Below are 15,385 nucleotides of genomic sequence, written 5' to 3'. Positions count from 1 at the left end.
GATCCACATATATGTGTACACAATACAACGTCTTATACATTTGTCATTGTCCTCTACCTTCGGCGGGAAAGGTCTCTCCATTGACGGGCGCGGCCAGGCAGAGCTTCTTGGCCGTGCTGAGACCTCTGCTGTTGAGGAATACTGGCAGGTGGACGATGTTCCTCATGTAGTCATGTCCGTTGATGTTGGAGTCTCTCAGCACACTGTTGAGGTTCTGGTTGATAGCTTTGATGATAATATGGGGGTCGCTGGCAAAGATGGAGATAAAAGGGCCTTTGGAGAAGAGGACCCTCACCTGGAATGAGAAACCGTGAGTTGGTGTGACAATATGTTTTTCAAACTTTGAAACCTGCTTCACTGGTGTTTTTAATCAAATAAAGAAATATATCAAAGATTCTCTCAGAGCCGCTAACTCAGCAGATCCTCAGTGAAGGGTCCACTGCTTTAATGTCAATATGGGTAGTTTACAGTCGGCAATAACACAACAGCTCAGTTGTAGTACTTCAACCCAATGACTCCTGTGTGAGCACATGGTGTTGGGGATTTCCACTTTGCTAACTAAGGGACATTGTCCAAATGTCACAGGACATTGATTTGTGCTTCTTGCCTACTACCAACAGGGTTGGTTAACCCCTGGTCCCATAGCAGCAGCAACTACGGCTCCACTTCTGCATCTTTAATGCACTTTATTTGGTAGAAAAATATTGTATTTTTTTCTACATTGTATAGACTATAGTAAAAAAAGAAATGTTTCATTTGTTTAATTTATAAAAGTAATTGTATTTCAAAGTGTGTCTGACTCTTTGAACACAGGATGGTTTAAGAGGGACTAGGAGGTGCTTGCAAAGATGATCATATTCCATTAGCACACAGGAGGCTACCATCTTTGCGGGCAAATACAATTTTGCTTTCAGGAAATTTGATCCCAGCAGCTGAGAGGGAGAATCTTTGAGGCGAGCTAAGGCAGCTGGGAAAGACATGGTGTCTGCACAGATGTGGTTGTGTGCATTTGCACAGGTGAAAGGCCCTGGAAAGTTAGGGCCATATGGCAGCAGCCGGGGTCAAAAATGTGCCTGAGTGACAGATGTTGAAAGATGTAATTGCTTCACATCATCTTGTCATCAGTAAATAGGAAGCTGCACTCATCGTTTATGCTCCTACTCAGGGAAGCATATGCAGGCACCCACCGTGTCCAGCATCTGGAGAACTTTGTCCTGCTCACAGGCGTCCAGTCCGTCGATGATGACCGCCATGCGCGTCTGGTTCTGGGTAAAGCCATCAATGGTCTTGGCCATTTTGGACATTAGCTCCACTTCCTGCTTCAGAACCTGACAAGGGAAGAAAATCAATGCCTCTTAAACAAGGAAAAGGGAAATTGATTGGATTGGGAAATAAAGTGTCAGAACGTCAAACGCATGAGGACAGGACCTCAAAGGGCTTGCATTTGTCTGGGTACAGTGGATAAACTGTCTTGGTATACCTTCATAAATCCTTCACTCTTGAGTCGATGCAAGTTGTCGGCAGCACTGTGCAGCCGTTTCCTCTGAGAGTTGAGGACGGAGTCGGCCACCTGCCACCAGGTCCTGCAGTTGAGCAGTAAGGCCAGGGCCACCACACTGGCCATGGCTATCAGCACGGCATTTATTGTCAAATTATCCGGGTTCACCTGGGAAATAAAAGCATGGCCGTGATGGAACAGGCCGTCCACAGCCCTCATGGTAAAAAGGCCCGCTGTTTACAGCCTCTAAACCTACCTTAAAGATAGCCAACAGGGCCGTGCCAGTGATCAGGCATCCCAGCGTCAAGACGAACAGCACGAACGAGGGAACACAACATGTTTTCTTCCATTTCTTACCTGCGGTACGAGAGGAAGGGAGAGGATAAGATGATTAGAGATGCATTTCAATCACAAAAAGCAATTACTTTCTATGCGCATTGAATTACCATAAGTTATGCACATATTAAGATCATTTAAGTAAGGTAAATGGAGTAGAAACTAATTAAATAATTTATTTGAAGCACTGGTATACTTATACAATGGCTCAGCAATGCTTTCATTCTTTTAAGGGCATCTTTAAATTTAACTTTGCAAATGACCTCAAATGGAAACAACATTAAATATCAATCTTAACAAACCTGATTTAATCTTCTCAAAAACATCAGAGCTATATTTGGTGTGTTCTCTCAAAGCATCCCAACAGCATCAATAAATTGCAAAAAAAGCTGTTATAAGCCACGCTGCCTTGACAGCTGTAGACACTCATTTACATGCATCATTGCTCATCATTTTGAGCAAGTCACTTGAAGTGAGCCATGAAGGGATGGCAAGTCAGGTTTCCATTGAAAAAATAAATAAAGATTTCTTTATCTAGATCTTGTGTTCTCTCCCTAGTATGTCAAAATATCAGCACTAGTTTGAAAAACCTATGACTTGTTGTGTTACTATAATTGAATATATTTTACTTTACTACAATTATCAACTACAGATCTGAATTTGACTTTGTGTGCTGGCCGAAACAAAATGACACGACTGACATCGAAAGTCAAACGTCACCTTGGATCTCATCTCTCTTGAAAACCCTGAAGAGTCTGGTGGCCATGAAGCCAAACTCCCTCTCACAGGCATCAGAGAGCGTGGCAATCATCTCAGCCATGGAGGTCTCCCCTCCAACACTGGACAAGCGATTGTAGTCGGTGAACAGAAACCTGTGTGACGTGTTAGAAGCATGAATTATCCTTTGAATTGTTCAGTTATACAGCAAACTTGCCCAGATGAGACCTGGAATTCAGTTTTCACTTCAACAAAACCGTTAGATGTTGTAATCAGTGGTACTCTACCGAAGGAGTTTTAAAACCACTGCAATTGGGAAGTGCGGAAGGAAATAAAAGCAGTTAGTTTGTGTGTTTCTGTGTGTGTGTGGCTCTCACCTAACGGGCAGTGCGCGGGTGGTCTGCTCGGGAAGTTCAGGGGGGTTGACAAACATCAGTTTGAGCAGCAGCTCCAGGTAACCGACCTGGCGAGCCAGACGGGTGCTGATGACCCACGCCCAGTTCCAGCTCTCCCTCTCCCGCCGACTTCCAAAGTACACCAACACTGGGGATCAGATGTAATGGTTAAGTCCCATTCATAAACATCCCTAACAGGTCTTCTTTTGAAATGATTCACAACGTGGGTGAGAAGCTCATGTCATCGTCGTCCGTCTCCTCACCAAAGAAGATGTAGAGTAGAGCGAGGAGGCTGAGGGAGACGGCTATGGCCAGCTTGGGATCAACAGTGAAGCCCAGAACCACGGCCACTGAGCCGCAGAGTAGCAGGGTGAGAAAGACCACCAGCCAAGAGAACTCGAACAGGGGCTCTATCTGCTGTCCGGCAAAAGTCTTCATCTCATCTGAAAAAAGATGATCTCATGTCAGATGTTTCAAACAAGGGACACTGTGTGAGGATATGAAGCAATATGAGAACAAATCCGTTCAGGATTCCCACTTATAAAATGTAATCATCATACAGAAGGATTAAAAGAGGTTGAGAAACGGCACCGTCCACAAGGCCGATTTTAGCTACAAGAACTTCTCATGTTTTGACAAGATACTTTTTACTGCCGTGGGCTCACTTACCCTCCAGTTTCTTCAGAAGAAAAGACTTGCCGCTGCCCCACTGAGCGTAAAGGCCAACACAGATAGGCGGCTGCATGGTGGGCTCAATAAGGATGTCTGCTAGGGCACTGCTATACAGGTCATAGCCCAACATGTCTCCGTCAGACTCCGAGGGGGAGAGGTGCTCTGAGAGAGAAAAAAGGAATATAGAGCAGAAGAAGGTGAGCGAAGACAAAGTAAAGTCTTTTATTCTTTTCAGATTTCAGTACAATGCAATGAGCATATTGTGACACACAAGTCTTCCTAAATTAAACGGAAGGAGGTGGACATACTGGCTCCAAATATCTGTGTGAGGATGCTTTTCTGATGGGTACAGTCAATGTTGTACGGTGTCTCTCCAGCTTTATTTGGGCGGTAAAGCAGGCGGCCATCTTTAGGGTTCCTTAGCAGCAGCTCCGCCAACTTGCGGCTGCGCCCTCGAATGGCAATGTGGAGGGGTGTGTCTCCTTTCTAAAAGGAAGGAAAACACCCTCAGATTAGAACAGAAAAACATTATTAAAGTACTGTTGTGACAAACTTTACATTACAACAAAAAGTACCTTTTCCACTGCAGACACTTTAGCTCCTTTATCCAGCAGGAGCTCCACTATCTCTATGTTCCTCATTTTTGTGGCTTTGATAAGTGGAGTCTCTCCTTCCTAAAATGCAACACACAGCATCAATATCATTTTGATTTTGCATTTATAATAAATCACTACATAAGTGAAAAACATACCAGTGCACACGCACAATAGATTAAGAAAGGCTGTTTTAAGTAAAATCAGGCTTTTTGCCTTTTTGTTCAACTGTATTTTTTACAGCCGATTTATTTTCTTCTTTTATTATTGAATTACAATGTTTAAAATGTATAGATTTTGATTATATATATGAAACATCTGGATTAAATAAAGAGAAAAACATGATACTTTGGAAATAACAATGAAGAAATTGGAAGGATAACAGAGCGATTCCTTTGCTACCGCGTGTTTGTACCTTAGTGCAGCTCTCGGTGTCAGGGTTACACTGCAGGATGTCCCTCACCATGGTGGCGTGGCCTTTCTCCACTGCCCAGTAGAGGGCAGACTTCCCATCCTGACATGGAGAGGACAAGGCAAATATGGTTATGTTTATCTTACAAAAAAGTACTAGTGTAATATGTGAAGGAGGACATCAAGGAGTGTTGTCTGTATATCTAGCAATAATACGTGCGTATTCCCATGGATTCAAGTTGACTTTACCAAGAAACAACAGAACTGAAGGAGTATTGCATAGCAGTGTGACATATCACACAGAGAATACAAGAAGGCCTCACGCCTCTTCTTAAAATGTAATACACCAGCAAAGACCGTGGGAGAGGAACTGTTACCTGGCCCCTGACGTCGATATCGGCGTATTTGTTCAGCAGAGCTCGAACTATCTCCACATGACCTCCTCTCACTGCTCCAATCAGCATTGTCTCCCCACTCTGACCGAGGGGGTGAAGGCGAGACAGAAAGGAAGAACAGACGGAGAGAGACACAAATTGTATTTCATACATATTGTCTTACGTATCAACTGGTCTTCAAACAGCACGCCTGCTACGCTCACCCTGTCGAGGATATTGACGTAGGTGCCGGCGTCCAGCAGGTCCTGTACGATCTCGGTTTGACCCTCCTTGGCGGCAATGGCCAGGGCCGTGTTGCCGTCCTTGTCCGTCATGTTGACGTTGGGGTTCCTCTTCAGCAGCTCCTTCACAACCTCTGTGTAGCCCCCTTTCACTCCCACAATCAGAGCCGTCATTGAGTTCTGAAAAAATAAAGCAATTTAAATTTGCTAATTTCAGGATCCGTCCAACCCAAACGTTTCAAGATAACAGATGTTTTCTGTCCACTTGCCTGGGTGTTTTTGTTGGCATTCATTTGAGCAAGTGTCAATATTTTATGGCTGGAGATTAAACAAATTGTATTTTTCAAAATGTCATTAATCTTTTTTCGCAGCACTGGGAGACACTTTAGGCTTGTTGACAATTTGTTATTGATATATTGTGTACCGAGCTCAATAACGCTAAATCACATGTAGATGAATTGCTCGGCTACATTAGCTACTCTAGTTCCATCTGATTATTGATGCAATGTATCAACCTATCACATTTTTCAGTTTGTGACGGCACAGATGACTTGAAGGAGCACAGATGCTCTGCGTCATAGAGGCAATCAATTATTTAATATTGCAGATTACTTATGAGTTTGTGGCGCTTGGGAGCATTAAATCTTAGTTATGTGCAAACCATGCCGGAATGGAACAGGCTGCTTCGTTTGTCATGGCACCCAAATTGAACCCCAAACTAAATTAGACTTGCTCAGCTGTTAGGCTACCTCTTCAAACATAACCATCGTTTGGCAAATGCTACCACATATAAAATTGTTTCAAATTAGTGTCAAATACGTGTAAGTTGTAAATAAGTCAGAGTTATAACGAGAGTATCAGTGCTAATCAGCAAATAACAATTTTCCATATTTTCCCGGACTCTCAAGAAGCATCTGAGAACCGCTGCAATAACGTTTCTGTGTCTAACCGATCTGCAGGGAAAACCATTTCTGAGATTGGTATTGAGCGAGGGCGCTGTAAACGGCAGCTGCTCACAAGATGCGATGTAATCCCGTCAAGGGAACTGCTCACATTCACTCACTCACTCACTCACTTACTTGAAACAGCACAAGTACGGTGTACTGTGTTAAAGAGTTAAAAAAGTGTGTTTAATGTCTTGGCAAGATATTGTGATGATAATCACAATGTGAACGAGGGCTTTGAATTTGATAATTTGATTAATAATTGCAGCTTGTTTTGTGGCTCCCAGTTACGTAAAACTGGAATCATTTCAATGATTGTTGCCCCCCCTTAAGTCACTTGAACACCAAAACATAATAAAATAGTCTGAAATTAAGGAATCAATGAAAAATACCAGTTATCTCTCTTGAATGCTACTAGCAGCGAACCACTCGATCCACTTACCGCTCCTTCTTGGTCCACGTCGGCCCCGTTGGCCAGAAGGTGCATTACACAGTCGTAGTGGCCCTTCCTGGCTGCCCAGATCAACGGAGTGGTACCATACTGCAAAGACAATATGTAACTATTTAGTGAATAAAAAACAAAACAGGGGCCTGTGATTAACGTGCAGCAAGGTCAATAAATATAGAGAACATGGACTTGGGTAACTGGTTGGTTAGATGGGGGACCAAAGCCGCCGCATCTTTTTAGCTCGTCCCACTAACTGCACCTTCTGTGTGGGTAAAAACAAGTAAATGAAAATCTGTCGGTGTCCGGTTACCTTGTCGGAGCAGTTGACCTTGGCTCCGTGCTGCAGCAGGAGATGGACAATCTCTGCGTGGCCTCGACCCGCCGCCCAGATAATGGGGTAGACGCTGTACTGTTGGGCCAGAGGAGAAGGGTGGAGTCACGCTGACAGTAACTAAGGATCAGAGTGGTCGAACTAACGCTTTAAGCCGCCTGACATGACTGAAGCAGCAGATCCGTGAGACATTGCATGGTGCAGGTGAAGAGCAGAGCCGCGGCTGGCTTTTTTCTTACTGTACAATTATGTGGAATGTTCCATTGGTTTTTAAATAGTGAGCTCAATATTCTATTTTCTTCATGTCATATGCTGCAAACATACTCGTTCTCTTTGAAATGTTACAGCCGGATTAAAAGGAAGAGAACAAGGATGCTATTACCACGGGGGAAGTGAGAGGAAGCACAGTGTGTCCGATCTTCATACCTGACCAGTTATGTTGGGGTTTGCTCCTTTTTCCAAGAGCAGCTGGACCACATCCGTACAACCTTTATAGGCTCCCCACATGACGGCAGTCCAACCTCCCTGAGGACACACGCACACACACACAGAACACAGTTGAGTTGGAGAGGAACAAATGTGTTATAAATACAGTGCAAAACACCGCTTACATGTAGAATAACAAGGAACATTCTGGACATTATTATAAGTATTTTTTTATCATTACATGGTGTGAGTGAAATGCAAGCTTTTTTGTGGAAGGAAAATGTTCTATTTCCAGCTGGTGTGACAGACGTTCCACTGAGTGAACCGTATCCCACTGTGTGGTTTATAATAATCCCCGTGATGACCTGTCCTCTGCAGCTTAGACATGCTTTACATGGCAATGAGTCAGGTGATGTCCTGAGTCACTTCCATGAGGTAAAAAAACAACTAAAAAAAACTCCAAATGTCCCACCATACATTTAGAGATATTGGAGGGAATTTTAAAAAAAAGCGTAAACTTTGAGTGCCAATAAAGAAAAGCAAATGTTGTTCATGATGTATGAGAAACACTTGATGACAATACAACCTATTACATTACATTTCACTGGTGGAAATGCACTCTGCCTCTTGAGCTGGGGAATCTACATCCCAACCAACAACCTCTTCAGTCCCAGATGATACATATGTATATCTCATCTGCATGCTGCCATGCTGTCTGCTCTTGAATAATAACAGCCAATACAACGGGTCTAACAGTCTGCCTCTGAAAGGTCTAGAGTGAGGACTAAATCACATCACTGCCCCATACGGAGACGAGCAGACATCAGCAAATGGCATTACTACCGGAGCAGTTCATCCGACATGAAATAATTTCATTCTACGCCAATTTCAGGGCGAAATATCCTTCTGTCCAACCAGCACTGTGGTCATTCGATTCGACAGAAACCACTAATGCACATACAATCAAGACTTTATTATATTGTGATCTCACACAGGCTACAAATGAAGGATCGACGTACAATAGAAGTTCAAGCAGCTTGTTAATGGACCTCAGTAGTTTCAGTTAAAGGTTTGACACAGTGTTTTATTTATTCCATGCGGTTTAGCTAACAAAATACATTGTCAAAGAGGAGAAAAAAAGAAAAAAAGATTACAAAAACATTCACTGTGTTGGCACTAAAGAAAGTTACTATCTGTAGTCCCACCCGACACCCCGGAAACTAATTGTGGTGAATCCATTTGGGAATAGTTGTTAATATTGTCAAGACTGGCTTGAAAAATCTGTCTAGCTCGTAGGTGAAAAATAAATACAGGAATTATCATGTAAGAAAGAGAAGATTTCGATTATTTTATCTATTTATTTATTTATTTATTCCATTATGTCGAATTGCCATTTTTTAAAGTAAATATTTAGTTGTCATCTTTTAAAGATGATTTTTATGTTCCCATTATATACTAGATGTTTTGAGAAAACAAAGAGAGGAGAGGGATGACATGGGACACAGGTGCCCATTATTAAACATATATCATCCACTGGGATGGACAATCCAATTCAACCCTTTTTTAAATAACTTTTCCGACTTAAATTCCGGTTTTTATATAAAAAACAAAAACATCTTTGCTCACAGCAGATTTTAAAAGGAGAAAAACGTTCCTGCCACCTTCTACGTTCTCACCATGTCTCGATGTTCCAGGTTGGCATTGTTCTCCAGCAGCTCCTTCACCACCTCCATGTGGCCCTCCTTAGCTGCCGAGATCAACGAGGTCCAGCAGTCCTGCACACACACACAGACAACCCGTTACCGTGGGAACCCCCCCCCCCCCCATCGTACTACAAATCCAATTGAACGAACGTCCGTTGGAGCGCCACGTGGGACGGCCCGGGAATGACCACCGGGCCGGTACCTACCAGCTGGTCATACCAGGTGCTCATGGAACGCATGGACGACGGGTGTCGCATGGACGCAGCGTCAGAGCGTCAAGTAAGACGGAACCAGCGGTACCAACTGTCGCACGCAGCGCTTCGCCTGCCTTCTTCTGCGTTGGCGCGAGACTGAGCACGGATTTTAGTGTGTCGTGTCTAATGGCAGGTTACTTGTGCGAGAGATGTTAATGAGAGGTGTACTCGCAGGTGAGCCTGCGTACGTGCATGAGAAACGGTATATGCGTGCTTCAGTGTGTGCGTGCGTATGTGTGCGTGTGTCCGGGGGGGCGGCCTCTGGAGGCACAGGGTGTTGGCCAGCAAGTGGATCCTGTCATTTAGTGGAAAGAGCGAAGGTAAATATAATAACTTGTCATTATGGCTCATCATAGCTCGTGGTGGCTGTTGACTGAGCCTCAGTGTGGTGAGTTCAGCGAGATGGGACATCAAGGCTCGCGAGTTCAACTACGTCGTCTTTGTCAAGTGGATAATGCGGCGGAAAGGACCGCATTGTTTTTCACCTGTGCCTGTGCTCTCAATACCTGATGAAACGCCACGTGTGAGGCGTTCTGGGATGTTATGTGTGTGCATACTTACAACATCATCGAAGTTAACGTTGGCTCCTCTGCGAATGAGCTCCTGCACTATCTCCAGATTTCCCAGCTCTGCCGCCACCATCAGGGGAGTCTGTCCATTCTGGGAGTAAAAAAACAGGAGGGAAGAAACAACACAAGTACAAACACTTACTTAATTACTTACTTACGTAAATATCCTTAACACAATTACATAAATGTTTTTCTATGAGTCAAGTTTGCATTTCAAGGTTAAATATCTATATTTGTCTCAGTACCTGTCAATATAATCATAAAAAGAAAAGAAAGAAATTTGACCTCATGAACATAATTACTGGGTAAAGGGAATATACTTAGTTCACTGCAAGATTCTTAACACGGATTCGGTTGGCCAGCCCGTATTTACAGCAGCGGGGAGCTTAGCTATGTGTGGTCATGTTTAGGGAAATGTAGGAACGGTTCAGTGATGTTTATTGATAGTTTTTGGAAAACAATGGGGGTTTATCGCACAGAATAACGAGCTACAGGTTCATTAGGAGTTCCTAGTGCAGACAAAAAGTAGTTATCCAACTTATATGTTTTGATCTTTTAACATTATCTCAAACTAGTTTTTACTGTTGTTTCAACAAAGTTTAATGTCATTTATGAAATGGGAGGTTAAATACTCCCTACGGGCATTATATATGATACATAAACCAAAAGCAACCTCAACTACCGTGTCTTCCTGCTTTTTTCGGGATTGTTTCACTCAAGCTTCACAACAGATTCTAGTTTCCCCAAAACCAACCAGTCAAGCCCAACCAGACCTCTGCTGTGATGTGCCTGACTTACGTCACTCCGGCTATCCACGTCTTTGAACTTTTCCAAATGTGCTTTGATGGCGGCCAGGTTCTCCTCCTCCACGTAGCTGAAAAGGCTCTGGATGGCCAGATTGGTCATCTTCAGAGAGGTGGGGGTATCCATGGCTGACAGCTAACCGCCTGTCCACCCCTGCGGAGCAAGAGGAAAACAGATTAGCATTCACAGAAAGAAGGCTGAAGAGACTAAAAAGGTATCTATCGTGCAGCACCACGGAAAGAGCAGCGGGGACGTCGAAGCAAGGAAGTGGGTGTGGTGCATCTTTGAAGTGATGCTAGGCAACAAACAAGGACAGTGCAAACCCGGTACACACACACACACACACACACACACACACTCAGCCATGCACATTAGAAGAACATAGAGGAGAGCTCTTTATCCTACACTCTGCACAAGATACAATCAGAAAAGAGGATCACATTCTGCTGCATAAACCTTGTCTTATTATAACCAGCGTAGTTTAAAGTTTCATAGCATGCTGGCCAGTATTTGCATGTGCATGGTTTCCATGCAATAATCCATTTATATTTAACTTTTAAAAGTAAAGGCAGACTGTCAGAAACCATTTGTAACCACGTTTACCGACATTCACATACATTTCCACAAATGTACACGTCAGCCTCTAGGACAATCTGAGATGAGTCCGTTTGATCCGTTAGACGCGCTTGTTACACAAATGCTAACGAGGCTCCCTTGAGTTCAGTCTGAACTGCTCATGCTGAAAACGGCAACCGTCTGCTTCGTATAACGACGGCCGGCCAACAACAAGGCTCCAATCCGGGACGTCCGCCGAGTCGTCAAATACCACCGAAGACAAAGAACAGTCTCCGAACTTTGAACCTTTGATTGCAGCGATCATGTGGACAATTGGTGCACTCGACCGTGCGATCCAATTATTTCAGGACGGACCTCAGTTCTACCCTCCTCTACTGGCTTGAAAGGGATTTTGGTGAACTCTGCCGGGCAGAGATTATCTACAATAAGGCTCCGCCCTTCTGAAGAATTATTTCAAACCCTTGAAATGGGCCAGCACGTTCCCCTCTTTAGTGAAACACATTATTAGTGTCATCAGTCATGTTTTACAATTTTTACCCTGAAGTTAAACAGCAGTCCTCTCACATGATCATTTCTAGAAGCTTCAGGCACTGACAAGAATATAATAACATATTGTGAAATATCTAAGCTTCCCAGACATTATTGTAGAATTATACCTTTTAAAAAAAGACAAGCCTAAAACATTGATGTTTTAGCTGCAGAAGAGATTTAGCCAATGAATAAAAGACTCATTAATCATTCATAAAGTTGGGCTCTTTCATCATGGTCAGACCCACTTCCTGCCGGGGAAACACAGAATTTATCAGTTGCATTCACTCACTGCTTGCAGGTTGCCTTGGTAATGGGTTTCACGTAAAGATTAGCAAGCATGCTGCTCAATACTTCCACATAATCTGGGAGACAAGCAGCTCAGGTCAATAAACCCTTAAATGTCACATGCCGGTTGGACTGTCAGCACAAAAGGCTCATATCGATGAAGTCAATACAGAGCAGCCGCCCATGAATGTCTACATATTCTTTATTTATTCTAAAATCCAGCCCCGTTTCTTCATTTGGGGGGGTGACCTGCCGTCTTCCTAGGAAAATGACTAAAGAAATCCTTTGTTTACTTGAAGGATACATGGGCCTGTTGACACGCCCTCGTCTCTCGGCACAATGGGTGGACGATAATGCCACCAAAGAACCAATCAGTAAACATTTAGCTCGCTCTCTGCTGAGCAGCGATCAGATGGGAGCGAACACAGGTCCTTTTAACTTAAAACAGGCCCATAAAAACAGTTTAGCCAAAAACAGCAAAACCAATAGTGAAAGCTATTAAAACAAATTATTAAATTAAAGCTGCTTGAAAATATTTAAACACTAAAAAAAAAGGATCAACAAACAAACCCCTTACCTTAGTGTAGAGCGAGGCTTATTTTTATTCGACCAGTCAACAGCACCAATCTTCACTCCAAAACAGAATCAACAAGCAGTGCCGGGCTGACGCTGAGCATCCCCCTTCACTCAAGGCTGAATATTAGATGAGGAGGCTGGCCGACGCCCATCTTTTTCCAACACAATAGGCACACGTGATCAGGTTTCCATTCATTACAGGAACTGGCTCAGTACCAAATCCTACAGATGAAGGGAGACGGAGAAGATGATGTTGGCTTGAATTGTATAAAACATTGAATAGACAACAATTTGGACTAATTCTGAAACACTGGGGATGGTCAATATTGATCAAATCTAAATTACAATGTATGAGATATATATACATATATATTTTATATATAGTGGGTCTGAAAATAACTCTTTTAATTACATACTTATATGATGATTTCTAAATTACTTGATACTTGGACTATAAAACATCAGAAGATAGTGACGAAAATATCAGCTCTATAATAAGATAAGGAACACAGGAAGACATTTAAAATGAGGAAATTGGTTATGAAGTAGATGCAAACAATATTCACATCAGAAAAACAGAAAAACACAAATCTACGGCAACCAAAATCCCAGATGATATTTTGGTATTGACATATTATTTGTATCACAATGTAAACACAGCCACTTTCAGGTCATCTATTGTTTCAGTATTTGTGTAAAACACACCTTGATATGGTCATCAAGACTCCTCGTCGGCTGTGAACACAGATCAACAGGAACCTGGGAGGCAACACTGGATACGATCTCTAAATTTAACCAGTCAGCTTTTAAATGCGTGTCATGTGGGCATGAAACTGCTGAGGGTTCAGTTCCCTGTCACAGCATCTGCTTTTCCCATCAGCCCCGAGGCCGAGACTTTAGGCCAGTTGTGGGTTTTACTCTGAAAGGGTGTCTGGTTACTTAACTGAGGAAAACCTTCTGCTTGGAACTAATCCCTGGTTACAACATAGTTACAACATAAGTGTTGATGAGTTCCTACGAGTATGTGGTGCGCCTGCAAGAGTAAAGAGCAGATATGAAGCAACAGCGGCAGCCTGTCAAGAAAGTAAACATCTGTATAAGACGCGCGCGCGCAAACGGATATAAATAGTGCATGCATGGCGTCAAATACGACTAGAAACTAAGAGTTGAGTATTCATCTACTTCGGTTTAGCATCAAGTGGTGTGTATTTGACGGACTGACTTTCGCTGCGAGGCAGCAGCTAACGTTACAACACTCGCTGGCCGAACTGACAACGGCTAAAGGCTAACGTTAAGTTAGCTCAGAGTGGCTAGCTCTCCAACAGGTCCTCACACTTTTACCCCTTGTAAGGGGGCTACGAGGAAGGAGGGCCGGGGGTACAATGAACATGCCGTTATCTTACCTAGTCTGGGCTGCTGTGTAAGGTTGTTGGTTTTTTTTTTTAATTATTCCTGCGCGGAGAACTTCGTCAGAAACAGCGTTCAAAACATTTCATTTAGTCAGAAGTGAGAAGCTCCGCCCCCTTCTGCCCCGAGTTACAGAGACGTCACACGTGGTGAAGCAGAAGGAGCCGGGAACCCCCACCCACTGTTTGATCACACCCCCGCCCACTGTTTGATCACATGACCCGTTAGAACAAGAACTGCGGAACTGTTGGCAACAATTTTAAATTTCTTAACCATTGTTGTAGAACGTTTTTGTACTTTTTAACAGCTTTGCAGACTCACATTTCAAGATCTTATAATGGCCAAATACAATGCTGTGCATTGCTTTCTTGTACATAAAGCAGCCTTTAAAACAGTTAAAATGTGCTTTAGCTCAACAAGTTACAACAATAAAATGCTGCTTGTGGCATAAACTAATAAAACGTGAACGGTAAAACAACACCCCCATGGGGTGACTTCCTCTGCAAAATCAATGATTCTGATAGTTCAAGGAAATATTTCTAACAAGACTTCTCCAGAACCTTTACTCGTGATAGAGATCTGATTACTTCCTCCACTACCGATTGTCCTGTTCTCTACTCAATTTACTCATGAAACAATAAAAAAAGTTTTCTCCCAGTCTTTAGGTGAGCCAAATGTCTGCATGAGCTTGACAATGACGTAGTGGAACATTTTTATAGTGGTAGGAAGGAATTTTTAATGTGTCGGCACATTAAACGAACAGTTTCATAACATTTGGCAGCAGAGGTCATTTTCACAACAGCTGTTTTGACTAGTGGCTGCACAAGTGTTACTTATATTGTGTCCAGTGGGAAGCTGAAGTGGCTAATGGAATACAGAATTTATTCCTTTGAACATTTACATTTGTGCTTTTCAACTGTAACATGTCAAGACGGGCTTTGTGGATAAGGCAATGTGCAACAATTTCCAGTGGTTAGGCACTCTTCAGCATCAAAGTAGTATTAGAGGAAAATGTTATAACAGCAAAAAAAACAAAGGTATAATTAATAAATGCATAACGTCTGCATAACATTAATTAAAAACTATTTCCATTATTTCCAAATTAGTTTTACCTTGGTTTTCCTGATAAAACAAATAAAAATACACTATGATAATAAAATACAATTGCAAAGCCATAACACAACAATATAGTGTGTTGTTTGGATATTTCCTTTGCTGCATGGCCCTTCCGTGGGTAAAAAAATAAAAAATATATTTATCTCCATTATTGGAAAAAAATATGACATTTTGAAT

At 42.7% G+C, this 15,385-nt stretch overlaps 1 protein-coding gene across 5 annotated transcripts in view; it reads right to left on the bottom strand.

The window, feature by feature from the left end:
* The window catches only part of kidins220a (kinase D-interacting substrate 220a), a 40,190-nt gene extending 25,893 nt beyond the window's left edge, over nucleotides 1-14,297 (bottom strand). For all 5 annotated transcript variants that reach the window (XM_078089963.1, XM_040198666.2, XM_078089964.1 and 2 more), the window contains exons 1-21: nucleotides 14,089-14,297; nucleotides 12,687-12,907; nucleotides 10,712-10,870; nucleotides 9,906-10,004; nucleotides 9,064-9,162; nucleotides 7,388-7,486; nucleotides 6,941-7,039; nucleotides 6,625-6,723; nucleotides 5,221-5,418; nucleotides 5,000-5,098; nucleotides 4,627-4,725; nucleotides 4,194-4,292; nucleotides 3,927-4,104; nucleotides 3,616-3,780; nucleotides 3,210-3,389; nucleotides 2,929-3,094; nucleotides 2,555-2,706; nucleotides 1,755-1,855; nucleotides 1,481-1,666; nucleotides 1,188-1,328; nucleotides 58-295 (exon numbers count right to left, since the gene is read on the bottom strand). In XM_078089963.1, the coding sequence (XP_077946089.1) occupies nucleotides 58-295; nucleotides 1,188-1,328; nucleotides 1,481-1,666; nucleotides 1,755-1,855; nucleotides 2,555-2,706; nucleotides 2,929-3,094; nucleotides 3,210-3,389; nucleotides 3,616-3,780; nucleotides 3,927-4,104; nucleotides 4,194-4,292; nucleotides 4,627-4,725; nucleotides 5,000-5,098; nucleotides 5,221-5,418; nucleotides 6,625-6,723; nucleotides 6,941-7,039; nucleotides 7,388-7,486; nucleotides 9,064-9,162; nucleotides 9,906-10,004; nucleotides 10,712-10,843 (2,629 nt within the window). In that variant the 5' untranslated portion in view covers nucleotides 10,844-10,870; nucleotides 12,687-12,907; nucleotides 14,089-14,297. The remainder of the gene's footprint in view (nucleotides 1-57; nucleotides 296-1,187; nucleotides 1,329-1,480; nucleotides 1,667-1,754; nucleotides 1,856-2,554; nucleotides 2,707-2,928; nucleotides 3,095-3,209; nucleotides 3,390-3,615; nucleotides 3,781-3,926; nucleotides 4,105-4,193; nucleotides 4,293-4,626; nucleotides 4,726-4,999; nucleotides 5,099-5,220; nucleotides 5,419-6,624; nucleotides 6,724-6,940; nucleotides 7,040-7,387; nucleotides 7,487-9,063; nucleotides 9,163-9,905; nucleotides 10,005-10,711; nucleotides 10,871-12,686; nucleotides 12,908-14,088) is intronic.
* Between the last annotated feature and the right edge of the window lie 1,088 nt (nucleotides 14,298-15,385).

Source organism: Gasterosteus aculeatus, chromosome 15 (genome assembly GCF_964276395.1).
Source record: "Gasterosteus aculeatus chromosome 15, fGasAcu3.hap1.1, whole genome shotgun sequence".
In the NCBI taxonomy this organism is placed as follows: domain Eukaryota; kingdom Metazoa; phylum Chordata; class Actinopteri; order Perciformes; family Gasterosteidae; genus Gasterosteus; species Gasterosteus aculeatus.
Note: the sequence above shows the minus strand (reverse complement) of the source record. Positions and strands in the feature narration are given on the sequence as shown.